At 37.5% G+C, this 24753-nt stretch overlaps 2 protein-coding genes and 1 long non-coding RNA gene across 6 annotated transcripts; all 3 read right to left on the bottom strand.

The window, feature by feature from the left end:
* Positions 1-896: 896 nt before the first annotated feature.
* LOC135208850 (uncharacterized) lies at positions 897-10285 on the bottom strand. 4 transcript variants are annotated; one of them, XM_064241427.1, is made up of 8 exons: positions 10102-10285; positions 8851-8943; positions 7575-7664; positions 7199-7255; positions 6480-6563; positions 5975-6061; positions 3999-4088; positions 897-3402 (listed from the first exon to the last, which is right to left on the bottom strand). In XM_064241427.1, the coding sequence occupies exons 1-8, from the start codon at positions 10151-10153 to the stop codon at positions 1523-1525; spliced, it is 2433 nt and encodes an 810-aa protein (XP_064097497.1). In that variant the 5' UTR covers positions 10154-10285; the 3' UTR covers positions 897-1522. The 4 variants fall into 4 exon arrangements, with proteins under 4 accessions (XP_064097497.1, XP_064097496.1, XP_064097499.1 ...); XM_064241426.1 differs by having other exon boundaries at positions 5975-6064; XM_064241429.1 differs by lacking the exon at positions 7199-7255.
* A 2155-nt stretch (positions 10286-12440) lies between these two features.
* On the bottom strand, positions 12441-15185 carry LOC135208260 (uncharacterized). Its single transcript, XM_064240372.1, has 3 exons — positions 15015-15185; positions 13909-14046; positions 12441-13519 (listed from the first exon to the last, which is right to left on the bottom strand). Exons 1-3 carry the CDS (start codon positions 15073-15075, stop codon positions 12993-12995), a joined length of 726 nt encoding a protein of 241 aa, XP_064096442.1. The 5' UTR covers positions 15076-15185; the 3' UTR covers positions 12441-12992.
* Positions 15186-17554: 2369 nt separating this feature from the next.
* On the bottom strand, positions 17555-20215 carry LOC135208261 (uncharacterized). Its single transcript, XR_010313146.1, has 3 exons — positions 20071-20215; positions 18885-18986; positions 17555-18368 (listed from the first exon to the last, which is right to left on the bottom strand). It is a non-coding gene; the product is annotated as an uncharacterized LOC135208261 (long non-coding RNA).
* Positions 20216-24753: the final 4538 nt, after the last annotated feature.

The raw sequence follows: 24753 nt of genomic DNA on the forward strand, positions 1-24753 counted from the left end.
GGCCGCGAGTTCGATTCTCGGACATTCCATTGAGGAGTGAGAGATGTGTATTTCTGGTGATGGAAGTTCACTCTCGACGTGGGTCGGAAGTCACGTAAAGCCGTTGGTCCCGTTGCTGAATAACCACTGGTTCCGTGCAGCGTAAAAACCCCACACAAACAAACAATAATACAGTGATGACACCCACAAGGAATCGTAGTATACAAGTTTCAGGGTTAATACAAATTTAAATTACGCTTTGGTACACCAGTTAAAAGCATTACTCACTGTGAGAGGATACTCAAACGTTGTAAAGATCAAAACGCTATGAGCACGTCACAGTACCAGTTGAAATGTTGGTCAAAACTATATCGTTTGCACACGAAATAACCACTTAGTAAAAATCCATGGACCTTAAAACATACCTCATCCAAGTGTAAAATTAAATTCTAGTTTTCTACTATATCCAATGACCTTAAAGCACAGGACTTTATCATGAAAAAGTACCCAAATGATCAAGCGTTTTGCTTCGCATAACAGCCATAAAGAAGTTAATCCAGAACCGCCAGTAGTTGCCAGACATTGCCAGAAACCTTTGGATTAGTCGAACTTGATTTATTTTTTCTGCAGTAAATCTTTCATCAACAACAATTTAAGATGAATTCGCTTCTGTTCCATTTATATTGCATTTCAGTCGGTCGTTGAAAGCTTCAATAAAAGTAAATTCTCCTGAGAGCTCAAAAGCTAATTCTATACAACTGTCAATTACGAAAAATTCCACCTGAATTTGGCTTCAAGATCGAAAATGAAGCCTTTAAAAAGTGCATATTTAGTTGTATACTTCAAACATAAACTTTGCACTGGCTATCCAAAAAGGTAACCCATAAAATTCAGTAAGTTACAATAAAACCAAAATCTAAGATTCATGATTTCATTTATTTAAACAGTGAAAAATCTATGAAATCGTACAGACGTGGTTCGCTTTATTAATGAATAATGCAATATCCAACCGTCACTATGAGTTCATGCACACGGAACTCGTGCCAAAAAATGGGAAATGCAACATTACATATAGTTCATATACATGTGTAAAAAAATAACGAAGATACGCGAGTTACAAGATTTAAAATCCATAAAACTTTTGATAAAACCTATAGTAATCAAGACAGATGATGCTGCCTAAATCAAAAGTTAATAAATCAAGGTAATAGTCAGCTTAAAAAATGTCCTATACACCTGTAGAGACTACAGATTGCCAGCATACACCTGTAGACTAAAGACTGCCAGTACACACTTGTAGAGAATAACGAATGCCAACGCATACCTGTAGAGACTAAAGACTGCCAACAAACAACTGTAGAAACCAAAGACTGGCAACTTACACCTGCAGAGACTAAAGACTGCCAACGCATACCTGTAGAGAATAAAGACTGCCCACAAACACCTGTAGAGGCTCAAGACTGGCAACTTACAACTGTAGAGACTAAAGATGGCCAATATACACTTGTAGACACTAAAGACTGCTGATATACACTTGTGGAGACTAAAGACTACTACTAATATACATCTGCAGAGACTCAAGATTACCAACATATGACTTGTGATGAGCATGCACTTTGTGTGTAATCAAGTGACTCAGAAGTGGGTATGAGCAAGTGCACTTATCACACTTCATAGGGTAATCACTAATGTGTGCTTGAAGGTGACTCGTGTATTGACCCCGCTTGTTAAATTTCTCACCACAGTCTTTGCACACGAAATAACTTTGGTGCTCATTCAGCTCTGGTCCTTCAGCGAGTTTATGACCATTGATCAAGTGGCGCCGCAGAGTCTCTGCTCTGATATACAATTTGCCACAAAGCTTGCATCGCAGTTTGATTAGGTTTTTGTGCATCTCATAATGGTCTTTCATGGACTGTACGTCAGCCGTTTTCCATTGACAGATCTGACACGTATACTCTGCCTGAGCTGCTTGAGCTGCCTGGACGTCTTCAGCAGGTGGTGCTGGACTATCACAGTTACTTTGAGTGTCATTCTGAGTATTGTGGAGTGCAGGTAAGCTACCTGGAATATCAACCTGAGTCGCCCTGCTAGTGCGACCTGGGACAGAATTTCCCGGTACTATGACGTCATTCTCTGGAAGACTTGATGTTCCAGGCAAGGCTTCAGGAGTCTCATTTGCCGATCTTCCACGTGAGGAATTCCGAGTCGTTCTAGATCTAGACCGATATGACTCAAGAGTTGCTGTCTGATTTGGTTGCTGGGTTTGTGACGAAGAAAGATATGGCACAAGAGTCAAAGTTTGATTTCTTTTATGGGTTTGTGATGAATGATAGGACACATGACCCACTGTTTGATTTGTTTGCTGGGTTTGGGTTGGAGACAGATATGGCACAAGAGTTACCGTTTCATTTCTTTCCTGGGTTTGAGATGAAAGATATGCCACAAGATTTACTGTGTCATTTGTCTGCTGAGTTTGTGAAGAAGGACATGGCACAAGAGTTATCATTTGATTTGTTTGCAGGGTTTGCAATGAAGGATATGGCACAATTTCTACTGTTCGACTTGCTTGTTGGGTTTGTGATGAAGAAGGATATGGCACAAGATCTACTGTTCGACTTATTTGCTGGGTCTGAGGTGATGGATATGGCACAAGAGTTACAGTTTGATCTGTTTCCTGGGTTTCCAATGAATGATGTGACACAAGAGTTACTGTTTCATTGCTTTGTTGGTGTTTTGATGGAGAAAGATACGACACAAGAGTTACAGTTTGACTTGTTTCCTGATTTTGCGATGAAGAAGGATATGACACAAGATCTACTGTTCGATTTGTTTGCTGAGGTTGCAATGAATGATGTGACACAAGAGTTACTGTTTCATTGGTTTGTTGGTCTTTTGATGGAGAAAGATATGGCACAAGAGTTACGGTTTCATTTGTTTGTTGGGTTTCTGATGAAGAAGGATATGGCACAAGATCTACTGTTCGACTTATTTGCTGGGTCTGAGGTGATGGATATGGCACAAGAGTTACAGTTTGATCTGTTTCCTGGGTTTGCGACGAATGATATGACACAAGAGTTAGAGTTTGATTTCGTTGTTGAGTATACGATGAAAAAGAATGAGCTCCTGTCTGATTTATTTCCTGGTCTTGTGGTGGATAATATGGCACAAGACCCACAGCTTCATTTGTTCGTTGGGTTTCTGGTTTTGGTGAAGGAGGACATGGCACAAGAACTACAGCTTCATTTGTTTGTTGGGTTTCTGACGTTGAAGACTGCAAAGAACTAACGCCTGTGGTTCTTTGCTCGTGACAGAAATCCTCATTTATCCGGAGTGACAGATTTTGCAGTTCTGATGTGATATCTCCAACGGAAGTGAAATGACTCTGTGAACCTTCCTGAACACAGTGGGCCACACCTGTGCCTGCAGATAAAAGTTGTGTTGAGTCTTCATTGACCATTTAATCATTCTTGAGAGGTTTATTAATCTGATGCTTTGCAAACTCATTGTGTTTCAAATTCATGTATAAAAAAAACTAGAAAAAATTGTAAATAAATATAAGAACCACCTCCGTTCCAGAGCCAAATGGCCACTAGCTATAGTAGATTCACATCAACTGTGCATCTTATGTCTAGGCCGGTCCCTTACAACACTCCTGATTGGCTGTTGATAAGCCAATCACGCTGGAAACTCTCAGTCTCTCCCGACAGTTCACATAGGCAGGATGTATGTTCTACCTCTCCTGAGGGATACTTTTGAAAGACTTATCCCTCAGGATAGGTGGAACATACATCCTGCCTATGCGAACTCTCGAGAGAGACAGAGTTTCCAGCCCTGTGATTGGCTTATCAACAGCCAATCAGGAGCGTCGTAAAGGACTGACTGGCCTAGACATCAGATGCACGGTTGATGAGAATCTACTATGGTAAAACATGGTTAAAAATATCGTCCAATGAACTTGCTCTTATGCACCAAGAAAGTAATACGAAAAAATTTTAATCTGTATATACGTGACTTACCTTTCCCACCACGCATTCTTGAACGGGAGACCTGTTCAACTTCCTCGAGTAGTGGCACAGAAGAAAGCCCTTCGGTGAAATCGAAGGATTCTGAAAGTAGTCAGTATTTCTTAGATGTTTGGTTGATGAAAGAGGAGAGAGAAGTGGGTGCTACTTTAGTAAGCGGTCTGTCTACCTGCGTGTTTCTACACTGTTTCGCCGTGTTTAGTACTAGTCCTTCGGGGGTCAAATGTCCCTTAAGTAGCACCAAGGTGGCCTTATGCCAGCCTCGGTGATCAAATGTGGTAAAATGCACTTAGGGACATTTGATCTCCGAGGGACTATAGTAGATTCACATCACCCGTGCATCTGATGTCTAGGCCAGTTCCTTACAACGCTCCTGGTTGGCTGTTGATAAGCCAATCACGCTGGAAACTCTCAGTCTCTCCCGACAGTTCACATAGGCAGGATGTATGTTCCATCTCTCCTGAGGGATACTTTTGAAAGACCTATCCCTCAGGAGAGGTGGAGCATATATCCTTGCCTATGTGAACCCTCGAGAGAGACTGAGAGTTTCCAGCCCTGTGATTGGCTTTTCAACAGCCAATCAGGAGCGTCATAAGGGACGGCCTAGACATCAAATGCACGGTTGATGTGAATCTACTCTAGTACTAAACACGGCGAAATAGGGTCGAAACACGCAGCAGGTAGACCGCCTGCTGAAGTTACGACAGTTGTCATGATAGAAACATAACTATAAAAGGATTTAAAAGCCTGTGAGGTCTACAAAAAGCTTCAGTAAACTATGCAATGATGTTCAGGTTTCAAAGAAAATGAAAGAACTGTCTTCAAAGGGAGAAAATTCGCATCGATGATAAACCTGTTCTCAGTGAAACTAGTAAAAATAAAGGGTAAAATCAGGTCGATTCCAGGTGTGAAACTACGCTTATTATTCAGTTTAATTATACTTAGCTCTATACAAAGCGAAAGGCCGCTTTCTTTCTTCCCTTCGTCTTATTTGCATCGGGCCTGCGCTAGAAGTTGAGTCGACTATAGAATTCCGGCCTAAGGCCAAGCACTGGGACCCATGAGGCCATTCAGCGCTAAAATGGAAATTGACAGTGAAACTTGGTGAAACAGGAAACAGGGTAGAAACTTGGTGAAACAGGGTAGAAACACGGTGAAACGTCATGAAAGAAACATAACTATACAGGATTTAAAAGCCTGTGAGGTCTACAAAAGCTTCAGTAAACTATGCAATGATGTTAGGGTTTCAAAGAAAATGAAAGAACTGTCTTCAAAGGGAGAAAATTCGCATCGATGATAACCTGTTCTCACTGAAACTAGTGAAAATAAAAGGGTAAATCAGGTCGTTTCCAGGTGTGAAACTACACTTATTATTCAGTTTAATTATACTTAGCTCTATACAAACCGAAAGGCCGCTTTCTTTCTTCCCTTCGTCTTATTTGCTTCGGGCCTGCGCTAGAAGTTGAGTCGACTATAGAATTCCGGCCTAAGGCCAAGCACTGGGACCCATGAGGCCATTCAGCGCTAAAATGGAAATTGACAGTAAAAGGTTTGAAAGTTGTAACAGGAGGAAAACCTCAAAGCAGTTGCACTATGAATCAAGTGTTAGGAGAGGGTGGAAAGTAAGATGAAAAAAAAAGAGAATATGAAAGGAGGTACAGTAAAAGGAATGAAAGTGGTTACAGCTGGGGGCCGAAAGCACGCTGCAGAGAACCTAAGTAATGCCTACAGTCCACCCCATGAGGTCCACTGACGACACTACCCCCCAGAAGTTAATAAATTGGTACAAGTCCCATTGCCCTAAAATGACCTACAAGTGTTAGAAGGATTTTCTAAACTAAACTGAATATTCAGGTTATGCTCAAGTACGATCACTAAGGGGCAGGAGATTTCATATCAATAAGAGTACAGGGAGTAAAGTTAAAGGGGCAATAAAGAATAATCAGTAACCAATAACTCCAGAAACTTACCCAGATCGTCATAAGAATCATACTGAGAGACCTTTTCTGGCTCTATCATGGTTAGTGCGTAGTGGTCGTCTTCTTGGTCACGCGAACCTGCTGGAGGGAGCACAATTGTTAGATATTTTGAACATGCATCTGAACTAATTTTTTATCTTCTATCTAAAATATCTAATGTACGCAATACATTATTATATTACATATTATGTTGGGGAAGAAATATGCAGTTTTTTTTTTCATATACAGCACTTAACTTAAATGGCTTGTTTTTTTTATGGCCAACTTAATCTCAAACAACAACAACAACAACATAATCTCCAAAAATGCATCTGGATATTTTATTCTTGAGTCAAGCTACACTTGACAAATTTGTCCTCAAGTTATTACAAGGCATTATGTTATTAGCATATAATATTTATGCCCCAAAAATGTATACTGGTATTCTTTTCTTCATTAAAACTGAAATAAAGAAATGGAAATGCAATTGATATCTGTCTTTTCATTTAAGCCTTACCTTCTTTTTCACAGGTTTCAATAAACCCTTGAACAGCTTCTTTTGTTGTGGACATTGGGGGTGGGCGAATTAGGTCAATATTACCTGAAGAAACAAATGATGAACTTGGTTAAGGATAAAATAAGAAAGTCTAGGATCGCCCTTAAAATATTTGTGTAGTTAGGATGGAATAATTGAAATGTACACATACAAAACGTTTCGGTTAGTGACAGCATTAGTATATATAACATTGAAAAGGGGAGAGAGAGAGAGAGAGAGAGAGAGAGAGAGAGAGAGAGAGAGAGAGCTTCTGAGGGCCGATAGAACCTCAAAAATAAGAAATTTTCTTTCGGGTGTCTTGACTAAAAAGGATTTTGACACTAAAGTCATTTGAATCAATTTAACTTGGCTGACATTGATGTAGAACTAAACTAGAACGTAAACTTGGAAATCAAGCTTCCACGGAACAAAATATCTTCGGGTTACGAAAGAAATCACGCAAATAACTCATGAATAGATATGAATGACAAGTGTTATGCATACACAGACACGTAAGTAGTGGTATGACTTAAACGTAGGAATATTTGCAGTAATAACTCCGTCAAGAAGACAAAACAATTAAAATCATATTGTTCTAGGTTGTAGGATACTGGATACCCTCTACCTCGAGAGAACTGATTCTAATCCTTTGCAGAACTGGTAAAACAAATAACGGAAGCCACGGCAGAGCCAGTACTTACATACTTCAGAGAAAGGTTTACTGACCAACAGCTCCTCATCATCTTCGTCAGATTCTCCTGGGAAGATTTTCATAAAAAATAAGATGTAATTAACAATAAAACACTGAGGAGAACGTTAATACTGACTGGAAATCACTGCCTCATTATGTACCTGGATACACGATTTTCGAATTGACAGACTCAACAGAACCTCAGTATTCCTCACACCTTTATAGGTATAGTTTGAAAAGTAGAATATTTTTGACGTACTTTTACAAGATTCCTTAGCGTAAGCCCTCTGCACCCTTTTAAGTTACGAAGGTAAAGAAAATAGCGAATGCATGGTAATGCTGTACAGGGCCATTGGTAATCAAAGCAAAATTCCAGATAGACTTACCAGTATCTTCTCTAGCTCCAAAAAGCACACGGTTTTCTATCTCCTCAAACTCGGATGAAGTTCCAACATACCCGGTTGGATACTGCGCCTCTGACAAAAATAGAATATGGCAGAGTAATATAGTAGAAAAGATGGAAAAATAAATAAACGAAGACAGAAATTTATAGTTTCCACTTCAATTATGGGTAGTAAAGTTGCTACCAAAAGTGGATCAATAATTTTGGGAAGAATATTTTTCTTGGATGGTTAATATCTGTACTGGATAGAAAAGTGTTTATATATATATATACAATACAAATAATAATATAATAGTATATATTATATTATCTATTATTATATAGATTTATGTATTGTATTAATATATATATAAATAACGCTTATGATATTATATATATAATAATATATATATATATATTATATATATATATATATATGTATATATATATCTATATATATCTATATTATATATAATAATTACAACGTAGAAATATATATAGATCATATATATCTAATATCTATAGAATTATCTCTATATATCGATATATATATATATAATAGATCTATAAGCTATATATATAGAATTATATATATTATATTAAATGAATGATATATATCTATATGATATGTATATAATATAATATCTATATCTATCTATCTATAGATATATCAATATTATATATATATAATATATATATTATCAGACTATGATCTATATATATAGATAATATATATATATATGAGATCATATAGAGAGTATAGATATATATATATTATAGATATAGCTATATCTATAGACTATATAGAAATATTATATATATAGATAATTAGATTGAGAGTAGAGATATTGAGATTATTAAATATTATATATAGAGATATATCTACGTAGAGAGATAGATAATCTATATATATCTGTACGTGCTATATATATATATATATATATATATATATATATATTATACCCTATATATATCTATATACATATATCACTATATTTTTTTTTTTGTTTTTTTTTTTTTTTTTTTTTTTTTTTTTTTTTTTTTTTTTATATATAAAAGTAGACGGAGGTCCTAATCTTTACCGATTGACTGATTAAAGTTTTCCAAATATACATTATAAGAACTATACGATATGTAACAGTAATATTCACATCGCAAGGTAGTTATTCTCTAGGGTTAAATCCCTTCTACGTTAAATATCCACACTAATAATAATAATAATAATAATGAACCTTTAAGTACTGATTGAACAAATAAGTTCCGTTTTTAATAAAGATTACCTTCTTCTTCATGCAGCGGTTCGGCAACTGACTGAGGATCACTTTCTCCAAGGACAGATAATGCATCAATTCCCCACTCGTGCTTCAGCAAATCTAGGGGAGAAGAGAAAGTTAATATTCTTTCAGGCTTTGTGAATAGAAATGAACCAGCTCTGATCATTCACGTCAGTTTTGGTATATGCTTTAATTCGCTATCAAGCTACGACTATACAATCTTCATAGGGTAGACCTTGTGATAAACACGGTGATTTATGGTTATTATAAAGTTCTGTGCTAATATTCACTATTACGCTACGACTATACCTTCATAAGGTAGAACTTGTATTGTAGTACAGATAAACGCGGTGTTTTATGGTTATTATAAAGTTGTGTGCTTACGTTCACTATTACGTTACGACTTTACCTTCATAAGGTAGAACTTGTATTGTAGCACTGATAAACACGGTGTTTTATGGTTATTATAAAGTTCTTTGCTTATGTTTACTATTACGATACGACTAGACAATCTTCATAAGGTAATTCTCGTACTGTAGTACAGATAAACACGGTGTTTTATGGTCATTATGATAGCTAATGAAGCACATGGTACATTCGTCAAAGTTTGAAATTAATGTCTTAGTACTTCTGGGAAGGCTTAATACTGCTTTTTTTTTTTTTTTTTTTTTTTTTTAGGTTACTGAGCACGCGCAATCTCATCTATGAGTTCCAATACTACTTAAATTCATTCCGATGTCCTCCACATTTAAGATTAAGAAAAAAATTAAAAACTGTGGAAAAAAAATTGTTAAAAAAATTGAAAACTGCGGGAAAAAAATTGTTAAAAAAAATTGAAAACTGCGGAAAAAAATTGTTAAAAAAAATTGAAAACTGCGGAAATAATTGAAAACTGCGGAAAAAATGGTTAAAAAAATTGAAAACTGCGGAAAAAAATTGTTAAAAAAAATTGAAAACTGCGGAAAAAAATTGTTAAAAAAAAAAACTGTTAAAACTGGAAAAAAAATGTTAAAAAAATTCTGGAAAAAAATTGTTAAAAAAAAATTGAAAACTGCAAAAAGAAAACTGTACTGCGACTTAAAATGATCTTTCCCACTAGGTACCCTACATTTTTATTTATTAGTCAAGACCCGGTTTTTGCAATTCACTAAGGCTACCTGGCATTCCCTTTTTGGGGCATCAGGTAGAGATAGGGTAGTACAATAAATAAGGGAAACACAGTAAAACTGAGATTACAGCAACTAACGTGTAACTTACCCCGAAACAACGTGGTGAACTCACAACTGTCATCGGAAGGATCTTCCGCCATAATTAAAACCAATTAAATCTTGCACTAACAACGATAAAACCTAAAACTCGAAAGCATCAAACAGATGCCGATTAAATATTGCTATTTACAGAGACTTTTTAAAAAACACTCCTACAGGAATCTCGCCTCCTACTGATTTGGGACCTTGAATGGAACTTTGAGCAAATTTTTGTTATTGTTTGTTTGGACCTAACGACTCTCAACGATCATGGAAATATTCACTTCCACAAGAAACAACCATCGCTTTGTTCGTTCTTTGGGTAGAGAATAGAATTACTTAACCATTGTATATATATGTATAAGCAGGTCATATAGCTTTAAGGTTCGTACTAGCTATCAAGGGGACATCCAGGAAAAGGCAGCACGTATTAAAACAACAGTTTATTCTGCCGATGAAGTTCCGCAGTATCTCATTGCATCTTCAAGGCTGCTATTCAACAAAAACACTTAAAATCTCATAAAATTGCGTAAAAAATAATATAAAATTCACTACAATGACGGACATACCCTACCTGAACTGAGTTAACAAAGAAACTAAAACGTGTTAAAAAAGAAAGAGGGCAAGTCAAAGTTGCAGTGTAGACCAAAATATAAACAAACTATACTCTGTTTTTTCCATGTCCATCTGCCTGTGGTGCTTCCGCATGGTAACACTGCGTCTCGGGCTTTAAATACTTACGCTATGTGTAAGTTTTAGGTAAATAAAAGGATATCTGGGTGTACATTTGGAACTGAAAAGTGTTTTAATAATCTACTGCATGCGAATTACACCGTTAATATTCGAAATAATTTGTTATTTAAAGCCCAGGACGCAGTGTTACCACGCGCAAACACCACAGGCTGGACAGACGGAAAAAAACAAGAGTATAGTTATGCTGTGGATAACTGTTAGGATGCCGTTTGGGTGTTTGGACGATGAACAATAATATACCCGGAGTCTAACCAAGCAGTGCATTCCTTAGTGATAGCAACATAATCAGGGTGTCCAAACAAAAAAGCTAGTTATTTCTATGGATAACTGTTAGGATGCCGTTTGGGTGTTTGGACGATGAACAATAATTTACCCGGAGTCTAACCAAGTAGTTTCATTCCTTAGTGATTAGCAACATCTTCAGGGTGTCCAAACAAAAACGCCTATTTCCTATTTGCCATTGTTATTTCATAGACGAACAATCTCATCACACGTACGAGCAACAGCCAAGGTCACGTAAAAGATTTGTTGTTGTAGGACATTCGAAGGCCCTATGCACCGCCCCATGGCTCTCCAGAACGCTACACTACCCTCGAATTGAAAATTTTCGTTACCATCATCATTAGTAGTGACTAAAGGTAAGTCCACACGGTCGAACAATGTCCGACGGACATACATTGTTACCAATTAACAATTGTCTGCCGGTATTTGCCTTGTGAACAGAGTAAAAGCAGTGGTTTACAACCTCATCTGGTACCACTGTTTGTTGCCATATCTACTTCCATCGTTTCCACGCTTATGACGTCATCCTACTTCGCCTATGATGGTAACAATGATTGTCCGTCGGACACTGTTCGATCGTGTGGACGCACCTTGGGGCTCATGGTACTCCCCTAGCAAGGGCATCAACAACCACATCTGCATTGATGCCAAATCACTCAACATCTAGTCCCCAAAGTCATACGCAAATTTAGCGAGGAATCCTACGTCACTAAAATTGATACCGATGTTCAAAGTTGAATAGAGCCTGTTGTATTACTTTTAAGAACTACACGGATTTCTAGACTGTTTTAGCCATATTTGTATTTCAGTAATTTTTTAATATATTTTTTTCCATTTGGCAAATTTTTTTTTGTCCATTATCAACACTTACTGCTTTCAGCAATTCAAACGATTATACTCAAACTTCTTAAGTCCTGCAATGTCTTTATCTCTAAGAAGTCGAAGAATTCTAAATGTTTTTTCTATCCATTATCGACACTTGCTTCTTTCAATAATTCAAACGATTATACTCCAATAAACCTGTTTAGTCTCTAGATATATATCACTAGGAGGTCGAAGCAGCCTTTTCCTCATAAAAAACGATGTCTTTAAAAGCTTCACAATGTAATGAAAGGTCGCCACATACCGCATTTGCCCTTTATCTTTGATATGGTTAAGTTTTGTTTCTAAAAGTATTATCAAAAGGTGATGACACTTTCTGTCTAATGGTATTACTCAAACAACAACCATTACCTTTGAAACAAAGATACTAAAGTACTTTATTGTATCTTTGCTTTGAACACAAATGTCATGCTTAGAATAAAACAAAATACGGTTGAGACACTGGTTATATTCATCAAGGTCATTAATATGTGCAACAGTGCAAAACATCCGAGAGGTCGCCTTCCATTGTTCAAATCGAATACCTACGGTTACCATAAAAAAAATTATTATAACAAAAATATTGTACTTCAAAAAGATTTTAGTCTTTCATGCAAAGGTTAAAACTAATAAATCACAAGAAACGTTTGCCATCTAAAAAGATTATAAAATAAAGGTTACAAATATATATAAGCACCCACGTTTGAAGAAATCGAAAATAGGGCCCTTCTACTTGTCCGATAAGGTAAAAATGCCCTAATAATAACAACATTACGTTGAGCAAACATATACAAATACAAAGCCCAACTTTAAATGTTAACTGTCAAAAACAAATAAAAAAAATGGGTAGAAAATACGTAAACTTGAGAATAAAGTTGACCAAAAATAAAAAAAAAACTAGAATCGACATCTAAAATGTTTCGGACAGCGTAAAATCAGTCGCTGTAGCCAATCTTTGTACTCTGATACGAAGGCAGTGAAATTCACTGCCTCCGAAACGATCACCTAATGCCAAGGCACTGTCATCGACGAGACGCCGCCCCCTTCACTGGAATCAGGATTCAGGTCCTTGTATGGAGAGCTTCCTGGACGGTTCATTTTCCTCTTCTTTTTGGCGCCTTTGGCTCCCTCGCATGCCCGGAGAAGGTCCGTTTCTTCCTCAAGTTCAGAGGACGCGGTCAGTGGCGGATCAACAGGAGGAGGGGTTCGCGATAGCCAGCGGACAGGCCGATCCACGCTCTTATCTTTCTTCGGCGATTCAGATTTTCTGCAGTGCTTGATGAACCGCATCGCCGGAGTAGCATCCGCCGCGGAAAACTGGGAAGACGCAGGTGCGACTAGACCTCCTGCTCCCTGCAGACTCGCTGAAGGGGTTTCGTCAGCAAAAATAGGCCTAGATGCCCCTCTATCAGAATGGAGAGAAGAGTGTCGAGATCTTACCGGTATTGAGGATGCTGCTGAGGGCGAGGTGGACAAGGAGCGTAATCTGCTTTCAGTATCTTGCATCGGGGTATTAGCAGAGCTGTGGCGTGCTGAGAGAGAACAGAAAAAATAAAAACTCTTTATAAAAGTTTGGATGCTTTGACATGGGAGGAGTTATATCTGTTATGAAATAAAAAATTAGCATTTAGGAGACAAAACTAAGTCACAGTAACGAGTTTTGAAGTTTTGACGTCCAAACTTCACAGAAGTTTTTGAACTAAACACGACCATATGGAAGAAAACTAACTTAAATAAGGAAGGGTTGAATCAGTCCACTGCAGAGCCAAAAATGATTTCACCACTGCAACAAAGTGGGCAAGCTAAAGTTGCATTCCCATAAAACCGATAGGCAAATTTTCTAATTTAACTGGATGCCATCCAGTAACACTATGCACCAGAAATGACCTGCTACTACGAATGAAGTATTCGTTTAACTTACTCCTGGATTTTTCCCGAAGAATGACCTTTGGCCTGGCATAGGATCTTGCTTGGCTCCCTGCTGTCTGGTCCTTCCCGTCAGTGCTGCAACTTCGAGTAGACTCTGTAGACTCGGTCGTTTCAGGGGCTAGTGGAGTTCCTGCGAATTAATAGATAAAAGTATTTTCGTAAAATCCCACTAATAATGATTGACAGTTAATTTTTTCTTTGAAAATTGAAAATTACAGTTTCCTATAGTATTTGGGTTGCTTATTAAGAATTTGCAGTTATTTTTAGGGAGTCGACCGTAATTAACCCACAGGGGATGGTACTAAACATTGCGAAGTACATCTGACACCCCAATCCCTAGTGGCTATCGTATTCGCGGGCACAGTGACCGTATTCGCGGGAACGTTCCTTGCAGTCCGTGCGGAGTTATTGCTTAGAATTACCGCGGTTTATTAAAGCCAAGCCCCCTGGAGTATACAAAAAAACATGCTTTCGGCCCTTTATAACTCAAGAAATGAATATTTAACCGACCGGGATGAAACTTTGGCTTTCTAGGTCCCACAGAGATTTTTGGAATAAGAGGCAAGGTAAGGTAAAGGTAAAAGCCCAATAATATTGATACACATTTAAATTCATTATAGATAATGATTTGAAGGAGTAGAATGAAGTTAGTTCTGTGGTTTCATAGGAGGTAAGGTTAGATCAGGCTGGCAGGCGGAAGGTGATGTGTACTGTACAATAAGAGTTCTTCGCTACTGCAAATATAAAAAAATGTGATCTCGGCACTTTGAAAACTACGTCTTTATGCCGGCTCATATAATCAAACTGAATATCCAGTTTAATGAAGGGTAAGGTTAGGATATATATAAAAAACAAATGGAGTAGAACGTGCTGCATATATTTTTTTCTTCAAGGGTCTTCAAAATAAAAAAAAAAGTAATTGTCCCTCCGCTGAGGACTTAAGAGAATTATTAAGTAAAATTCTATCAGAATATAAAATTATGTATACTCTAAAGATGGCGGCAAGCAAAAACTATAAAACACCAACAAAAGAAGAACATCAAACGCAAGAGGCAAGTAAGAGCTATAGACAATAACGAAACTCCAGCAAGAACTCACCTTCAGCTTCACCTGTCTTATCGACAGTACTGACTTTCTGGTAACCAGGCTTGTTGCCCATGGCTAACACGTCGTTATACTTAGCGCGTAAGTAAGTAACTGAAAATCTTCATAAGATACAGTGCCCATTTTCACTTCTCCGCCTTTTCTCCAGAATACAAGGAAATATGTTTCAAGAGAGCAACTGCCGTTTAAGTGCGGAGAGATTTCCTAACTGGATTGTCGAACAGTATCTTGTTTCTACCTTTCTCGTCTGCTGTTTGGTGTTTCGTCACGTAAAGGGTACTTTGGCGTTTTCCCTGCCATACCCATTGTATTCGTGAAGGTGCTGGGAAGCTCAAAATACTTTGTTAACGCGTTTTATAATTCGAAAATGTTGGAGGACGTTGTTTTTATAATTTCCTTAAATACCTCGTAGACATTTTGACGGGCACAGATTTCTTGAAGTATACAATCCCGGTGGCATATGAGAACTCCATCCACACGCCATGCAGTCGCTCTCTCTCTCTCTCTCTCTCTCTCTCCTCCTCTCTCTCTCTCTCTCTCTCTCTCTCTTCGTCCTTTTGTCTTGACACGTGTGTGTGTCAGTTTTTTTTAAATATCTTTAATAATATAAAAAAAATACAGTTTGGCCGTGAATAGTTCTTAAGCAGTTTCTACAGAGAAATATACCTTTTTATACCCTAATTTGAATTGTTTTCATTTATGTTCGGTACTGTTCTTTTTAAATTATAGAACATTTACATAGTGAAAATTGTACATAAACAAAGTGAAAATTATTTACAATTAGAAACTTTTATAAGCTATTCATTTTTTCAGAAAAAAAATATAATTAAAATAGATGTTCTCATCTTTCAAAAAAACTAATTTTTCCAAAAAGGAACCGTAATTATTCTTTATTCTATTGTCATGTATTAAATATAATTTTCCTCTTTGCATTTGTCGACTGCGGCGTTGTACGGGGGGGGGGGGGGGGGGGGGGGCGGGTGGTTGTCTGGAAGGGGGCGTCAACCCCCTCTTTCTCCTTCCACGCCCAAATAAAATAGAAATAAGTTAAAAATGCGCTAAACACTCTTGTCTGTAAACTGGGACATTGAAGCACGCAGCCGACTATAGAGGATGCGAGAGCAGCAACAGGCCAAAAATTCCCTAAAATTAATTTTTGGAACGAAGAGGCGAAGGAGAAAGGAATGTTGGGGGGGTTGGGGCGGGGGGGGGGGACATTGTTTACGTACTTTGAAATAGAATATTTATTGACGCTGAGATGATTGTGGTGGAAGGAAGTGTAAAATTACACGCAATTCGGTTTCATACCACGTAATCTTGAGCAATGAGTACTTACTTAACAGGACTAATTTCCTTATGGTTCCCTTAAATCAAAAAGGGGCGGAAGTGAGAATTTGAGAGCCAACGAGGGGCATGGAGTTAAGGGCACTTCCTTGCCAATGCCTCTTGGCACACAGGGAGCAGCAAAGACAACAATGGAATCCTTCTGATACACTCTTATAAAGGGTAAAAAACCGCATGGTACAGGGGTGGACCATGTACGATCAATGTGTACAACCCCAAGAAAAGTACATTATAACGCGTCCTGACACCGGAGTAGAGGTCTTTAGCTCCGTTTCTCACCAACAACAACAAGCCGCGTCTGATGCCCATCTCCGATGTCAGGACGCGTTATAATGTACTTTTTTTGGGGTTGTACACATTGATCGTAAATGGTCCATCCCTGTACCATGCGGTTTTTTACCCTAATATTTCTATCGATTACGCGAAATGGAGACCCAGAGCTCTTCTGCAACTGGGAATAATTTATTGCATTGTTGAGTTGAGTTCAGTATAGAATTTAGGCCATAGGCCAACAAGCACTAGGACCTATGAGGTCATTCAGCACTGAAATGGAAATTGACAGTAAAAGGTTTAAAAGGTGTAACAGGAGGAAAACCTCAAAGCAGTTGCACTATGAATCAAGTGTTAGGAGAGGGTGGAAAGAGAATATGAAAGGAGGTACGGTAAAAAGAACGGAAGTGGTTACAGCTAGGGGCCGAAGGCACGCTGCAAAGAACCTTAAGTAATGCCTACAGTGCACCGCATGAGGTTCACTGACGGCAAACAAGGTGATTTTAAAGGCAGGTATTGAAGCATGAAATGATTCGTTTTACCATTACCGTAAAGTTGGTTTGTTTGCCTGGTGTTTTTACGTTGCATGGAATCAGTGGTTATTCAGCAACGGGACCGTAAAGTTGGAAAATATTTCTATCTACTGTTATACGTTTTCGAGTAGACACTTCTCAGCTTTCTTCAAGTTTTTTCCTTACTCATTTCTAAGAGCCTTAACTCAAAATTCATCCTCGCCAATAGTCACGAATTCAACAATATTTTATCCTTGGTCCTTTATTAAATTTTTCAGAAACGAGGTTTAGACGATGAAGGATACAACAGGTACATTGGTTAAGTTTCTTATGGCCAAAATATAGCAGTTAGGACGGAAGAAGTCTTTCAAGTTGAAACTCTTTTAGTGTCTCAGATAAAAGAAAACCTAAAATCTGTCATTTATTGCACATATACAATACAAAATGCCACAGAAAATGAATATCAACTAAGTCTCAAAACATACAAAGAAATCGTTTAATATTGAAAAAAAAACAAGTTAACAAATTCTTGCGTTTCACCTAATCGTATACATATGTTGGTAAACAATCACTACTAGTTGAAAAGTGGGTTTCTTTCATACATCCTAGCGTGCACAGTACTGGTACAGAGATGGTACATGACTGGCTTAGGAGTGAAGATGAATGCATTCTGCTTATGCTGACCGTTGGAACATAAATAGGGCTGCTATGTAGGACTTGCATACTTTTATCTGGCATGATATTCTAATGTTTCAATATTTTAAGGAATATTAGGAAGATCCTGGTTCCCATTTCCAAAGGAACTGCTTCCAAGTTGGCTGGTTGTAAGTACAGTCCTTGGGAGTTATTCTTTATTCATCTTCTTCTTTACCATTACAACCTGTAGGGCTTGACTGTAAATCTAGACCAAGTCTTGTTGGCATCCGAGTTTCATTCCCTTTTGGTGGCACCTCATGAATCAGATTAGGGTCCCGGCACGTTTCGGGTACAGCCAAACATATGTCTAGTGCCCCGAAGAGTCCAGGGTTCGGTTGGGAACATTTCTCGGAGCTCAGCGGAATGAGAAACGGATTCATTAATTCCCTGTCGCAGGTTTGATTTTCCTGGACTGTCCTCTCTTCGTCTGGAGTCAAGAGGGTCGTCCTCGGAGGCGAAGGCAAAGATCGACTTGTGTCGCGCTGTTGGTCGATCAAGAAAAGCTTCCTAACAGCTATAGCATCCCCTATGTCGTCAATCACAGGAAAAAATATAAAAAAATGTTAATGATTTTTATTGAAAAATATTTTATCTAATGCATGATGATATAAATACATCTGCCAAAAATATTGGGTTTTATAATAAGATATCTGCTTTGGTTCAACTTCTGATTTAAAACCCTTAACTAAACTTGACTGATTATTCTATTGAGACGACGAACTGCTGCAGATTATATATCATTACAACCTCTGACTAAAGTATTTGCAATTGGACGCAAAATCAAGTCGGATTATTAAGGCCAAGGTTTATAATACAGCACTTCGTTATCACGTGTTGAAGCCACCAACAACATCTGATGAATAAAGAATAAGATTCTTTGAAGAAGAGCCAAGGAAAATCGCCCTTCTCACAAATCAAGCAAGCTATAGAATATCATAGGAACTGAGGAAGATATAACAAGATGGTAAATTCATTTCATATCACTTTAGCCCCTTTCATTCTTGAATTTAAAAAAAAATCAAAATATGCAGAACATACTCACGTATTGTATTTTGCACGTATGGTACAGTATCAAACTTTGGCTCACATGACTCAAGAATGGCCAGCTGGTCGCCACTCAAGTAAAACTGCGCCTCATCATTCTCTTTACCACATGAAAATAAAAAAAAATAAAAATGGTTTTTCTCATTGAATATAAAATGACTTTGACGCACGGTATGCGTTGGATTACTTCCACCCAACATAAACAAAAACAGAAGATGCGTACTTGAGGTCTTTAAAGAAAAAAATTGTAAAAAAATTTATTATTTATCTATTGAATCTGACACACTTGCTTTTCATATTCAGTCATTTTTTATGCAAAGTAGCTATTAACTGACATATTTTACTTCCCAAGTACATTATCACGAGAACATTTTGCTATACGAATGTCCCAGCATTAGTGGTCCCCCGCCCAACCCCCCCCCCTTTTTTTTTTACTTTATCTGTGGTAGAATCTTGCATACACAGGCCTTAACATAGGCTATATATTTTTTTCTTAAATCGATGAATGATTTTGGAAACTATCTAACCTCCACCTTAAGCGATCTATTGACACGGTTATTTTTCACTTAATTGTTGGCACCCTATGGAATAAATCAAAAGTTTATGAAATTGAAATTCGATATAAACAACCAATCTTGAAGAGAAAACCTACGATATGAACTATATCTATTGCTACATAAACACAACGATAACCAACCTTCGTTTTTATCCCATTCAAAGTTCACTGTATATAAAATGTACAAGGTGTCCATAAAGTCCCAGTACCATTACAAGTATTTATTCCTCAGAAACCATATAACATAGAGCAATGCAGTTTTTTGTAGAATGTTCTACATTTCCTCAAGTTTACATTAAGAGCAGTTCATGCAGTGCATTCTACATGTGCACCTCGCAACGTGGAGACGATATTCCATCTCCCTCCAGCATATCAACGTCAACCGCTTGGACAACCCTTAACAATGCGTCTAAGAAGTGTGGTACGATCACGAAGTGCTGTGAATGTGAACTTGAGGAAATGCAGAACATCTACAAAAAAAACTGCATTACTCTATGTTAAATGGTTTCTGAGCGATGAATACTTGTAATGGTACTGGGACTTTATGGACACCTTATAAGACACGACACTTTCTAGAGTCACACTTGTAAATACTGTCAAATACAGGCGCTCAGAATCTGTCACTTACCCTTGCGGACCCTTCGTATTTTACCAACGTTTCTGCGCTTGGGCCTACGCTTGCTTAGTACCCCAACCATCGTCATATGCTGTACTAATAGACTAATAGATTTTGCATTTCCTTGGCCGTCTCGGCTATACTATATCTACTACGCCGATTGTCATTCTTGGGAAATTGGGTAGTTCACCTTTACACAGCCATTAGGAGCTATGGCAGCTTTTCTTCGAGTGAAGTTCGCTTAAAATTTCAAGTGGCATTGCTTTGACTTTTCTCTGTAGTTATAAAATCTGAAAGACGAAGCATCTTGCAGGATTTGCACTTTTCTGCATAATTGTGGCCACTCGGATATTTGATTTCATCGCCAGTTCATTAGTTTCTTACCTACGACTCCATTGTACGAAGGTGTTTCATTTTAGCTATTAATATTGGCAACACAAGGGTGCGATGAATTCTTACCTCGTAGAGAGAGAGAGAGAGAGAGAGAGAGAGAGAGAGAGAGAGAGAGAGAGAGAGAGAGTCTTCAACATTAGAGAGAGGAAGGGAGACGAGTAGACATCAGACGTTGAGAGAGAGAGAGAGAGAGAGAGAGAGAGAGAGAGAGAGAGAGAGAGAGAGAGGGTGTGTGGGGTTAGAGTTGGCTAATTTAAATCCCGTCGTCTTTATTCCCATCCCCCATAAACTGCTTTGCGCACAGACACCAAAGTATCCCTTTTATTGGGTGTCGTAAATCCGTTCTAGCCTTTTTGTGAAGGATTTTAATTTTTTTTTTTCTTATCTGTTGTGTGATGGTATTAAAAAAAATAATGAGCAAGAATTGTACGGAAACAAAACTATGCAAGCGCCGCCTGATTACGATTATTTGTCCAGTGCGTTTTTTTTTATGTAACGTAGTGAACATTTAATTTGAACTTTGCATTTGCACTCAAACTCATGCATACAAGACATAATATATATATATATATATATATATATATATATATATATATATATATATATATATATATATATATATATATATATATATATATGGGAAGATATTTTGGCCAGAGTTACGCATATTCGTTACTATTTTTAATGATAAAAAATTTTAGACATTGCGTATTTCTTTAGTGAGAGAGAAAAGCCATAATTAACATAGATCAGCATCCCTAAAATATCCTGGTCAAAGATGTTTTATGGCACACATTGGAATTAACAGGTTCGTTAATATCTAAATGTTAAAGCAGTTATTCTAAGATGAGTAGGGTTAGCAAAAGGTATTGACACGTTACTTTATTGCTGCTGTTTCAACAATGCTACAGCAATATTACAACATCAAATTCCCACTCAGAATTAGATAAACTCAAAATACTAGTAAGAATTTGACTCCGTTGTGGTTATTTCATTTCATGTTTAAACCCACTTTCAACTCCGTCTTCCTTTTCACTTTCATATCGAAACTTCCGCCATTACGTATCTCTCACCCTTCTCCCCCCCTACACCTATAGACTCCACTCCAAACGACCCCCTCACTCCTCCCAGGAATCCCCCTTGTCCTTTCCCCGTACGCCGGAAGTCGTCAATCAATACTCCGTTTCCGGTTGTCCTTTCGGTGGGTACTTTTTCCAGCCTCAACGGGAAACCCCTTCGGAGCCTTTTCGAAAGCAAGCTCGTCATGATTTTGTATTGGGAGTGTGATGTCATTCGTCGCCTTGTGTTTTCCTATTTTCTTTATATGTTTTTTTTAATGTAATTCCTTATGTTAGTTTTTAAACGAACGATCCCATTTTTAGTTTTCTATAAAATAGAAAACTACTGAGATGGCTTTGTCTTTCCGTCTGCACTTTTTTTTTTGTCCGCCCTCAGAGCTTTAAACCTACTAAGCCTAGAGGGCTGCAACTTGGTATAGTGATTACCCACCCTCCAATCATCAAGCATACCGAATTGCAACCCTCTAGCGTCTGTAATATTGATTTTATTTATGGTTAAATTTAGTAGCCATGATCTTGCGTCTGCCACCTCAACAACTCAGGCCACCACCGCCAGCGGAGCAAACCTATTCACATACATAAAACAAACGCACGCACACATACATACTCTCTCTATATATATACATATTTCTGTGTGTGTATATATGTGTACGTACAGAGTCCATATAAAGACTACCAGCAGAAGTATGGCTGACCCATAATAAGCTCCTTTGTGTACAAATGGACCACTTGCCACTTGCAACAAGGTGCCATGCTGGACCACTTCGTTAAGGGCCCTAACTTTAGGCGGCATCCTAGGTCACTAGATAAAGACTAGTTACGACACAAGGGTGGTATTTCTTAGGGGTTGAACATTATCACATCCAGTAGAATCATTGCGTTGCTGCAACATTTGATTGACAGTATTCTGACTTGTAAGTTGCCTGTTTTAGTGATGAAACTCTTGTGTCTGAGACAAAAGCAATTGGAAGCACTGATATATATATATATATATATATATATATATATATATATATATATATATTATATATATATATATATTATATAGTGCGTGTGTGTCTCCTGTGATGGTACCAATTATCAACAATGATGACACGCTATGTAAATAACGGCTATTACCAGCAATAAATCTTACAGATATTTAATATCCCCTTACATACTTTCAAAGAAAATCATCTGCTATTTGTCTCATTTTCTCTCTCTATCTTAGTCTGAACATCTTTTTTTTTTTATCTCTCTGTCGTATTTTACAGTTTATGTAAATTACACACCTTATCTTTTCATTAGCGCTCCCGCCACTTAATAACATAATGAGGAAACCCTATAATGACAATGTCTGTCATGTTGTTACGTATTGTTTATAAGCGGTAATGTTATTTTTGTAAGTGATACGAAACTGGACTCATTATGAGATACGTAGCGTGCTTTTGTGACAGATATACTACATATAACTGAAATTAATATAAATATAGAAAGATATTTATTTTTTAATGTACTTTCTCCTTGTAAGCCTTATAGGGATTATTTAATAAGAAAAGGGCGATTTGCTGAGACAGGAGGATCGTATAGTGAGAATTGTGAACTCGTCTTAGCCCCCAATTCCAAATTAAAAAGGATGTTGCTACAAAGCTCAGGTATCTGCTGCAAGTGAGAACGGGTCATAAAATTGAGAGCTGAAAGCCAAAAGAGTAAAATGAAATTGCGCGCCGAGGTCGTAAAGAAAGTACTACTTAATTTCCTATATATAACAATAACGAAAGATCGCGAAGCGCAGGGTCGCCTTCAGACCCAAACGATAAGTGGGAAAGTGATTTTTTTTTTTTTTTTATCGGGGTTTTGTTACAGCAATTTGAAGCAATCGTCGCTCGGGAATACGAGGTCTTACGCATTTTTTTTCGCTCCGGCGTATAAAATTCTAGCGTATGAGGACGGCGGCCTCATTAGAAGGGTAATTGTAGAGAAGAAGGAAAGAACTGTGACCTCTTCTGATGGAAGGAGAAAGTCTCGCGTTGACATATGTAAATACCATCATTCAAGCAAACCCAGATTTCGTGTCATTCTTTATTGCTTGTTTAGCTATTCAATGGCATTTGTCTTTTCTTTTTTATATATGCTGTTGTCTTTTGCATATGCATGCCTTGCTCTCTCTCTCTCTCTGTTGCACACATACACACACACACACACACACACACATATATATATATATACATACATATATATATATATATATATATGATATATATATATATATTATATAATATAAATGAAAATGTATATTCATGCACACACACACACACACACACACACACACACACACACACATATATATATATATATAGTATTATATATATATATATATAAGGTATATATTATATATATATGTGTGTGTGTGTGCATGAATATACATTTTCATTTACAATTACAAAGCCATAGGCAAAAACCTTGACAAGGACTGTACTCAAACACCATCCCTCGATATAGGAGTATTGTCTAAGTTTATTTTATTTTTGCGCGCGGGGGGCGGGGTGTTGGGGTCGTGGGGCTAGTGCTGAAGCGACATATGTGGAACTATGGGCTTTCGTTTATCACATTGATTCTAAGGTTTTGTAAGTTTTGAAACACTGCCATCGAAATGGTCGGATTTTATTTATTCATTTTTTTTTTTTACGATCAATGTCCGAATATGACATATAGTACAAGAATGTAAACAATCGCTTGACACCAATATAATAATAATAATAATAATAATAATAATAATAATAATAATAATAATAATAATAATAATAATAAAAATAATAATAATAATAATAATTTCAACCATCAGCATCTAAGGGAAGATGAGAAGACTGCGATCAATGATGCGTCATTTGAAGAGAGAGAGAGAGAGAGAGATAGATAGATGATAGATAGAGAGAGAGAGAGAGAGAGAGAGAGAGAGAGAGAGAGTCTGATGGTGGCATCGCCATAGTCTCATCTCCCAGAGCGGCGTTCTCACGCGATTATCTAATTGACCGCTTCTCTTTCTTTCTTTCTTCTTCTCTCCTTTTAACCCTAAGTGAACACTTGCAACCTCTCTTTCTGTTGTGCCTTGTCACTTAAAGTCCATGAGGCTGATTGCTTAAGAGCGTGCATGCTTTCTTTGCGTGCACTTCGAGCGCTATAGTGTCGGTGTGGGCTACGCAAGAATGTTTGGGGGATTTCACACTCACACGCACACACTCTC

Source organism: Macrobrachium nipponense, chromosome 35 (assembly GCF_015104395.2).
Source record: "Macrobrachium nipponense isolate FS-2020 chromosome 35, ASM1510439v2, whole genome shotgun sequence".
Classification (NCBI taxonomy): domain Eukaryota; kingdom Metazoa; phylum Arthropoda; class Malacostraca; order Decapoda; family Palaemonidae; genus Macrobrachium; species Macrobrachium nipponense.

What these genes read in the sequence shown, in the direction of transcription:
- LOC135208850 (XM_064241426.1), bottom strand. Translation starts at nt 10,153, where the DNA reads ATGGCGGAAGATCCTTCCGATGACAGTTGTGAGTTCACCACGTTGTTT. An exon ending in ACCGCTGCATGAAGAAGAAG is followed by an intron (nt 7,665 to 8,850) that starts GTAATCTTTATT and finishes TATTTTTGTCAG; the next exon opens with AGGCGCAGTATCCAACCGGG. An exon ending in TGATTCTTATGACGATCTGG is followed by an intron (nt 4,089 to 5,974) that starts GTAAGTTTCTGG and finishes GACTACTTTCAG; the next exon opens with AATCCTTCGATTTCACCGAA.
- LOC135208260 (XM_064240372.1), bottom strand. Translation starts at nt 15,075, where the DNA reads ATGGGCAACAAGCCTGGTTACCAGAAAGTCAGTACTGTCGATAAGACA. An exon ending in TAAGACAGGTGAAGCTGAAG is followed by an intron (nt 14,047 to 15,014) that starts GTGAGTTCTTGC and finishes ATTAATTCGCAG; the next exon opens with GAACTCCACTAGCCCCTGAA. An exon ending in TCTTCGGGAAAAATCCAGGA is followed by an intron (nt 13,520 to 13,908) that starts GTAAGTTAAACG and finishes GTTCTCTCTCAG; the next exon opens with CACGCCACAGCTCTGCTAAT.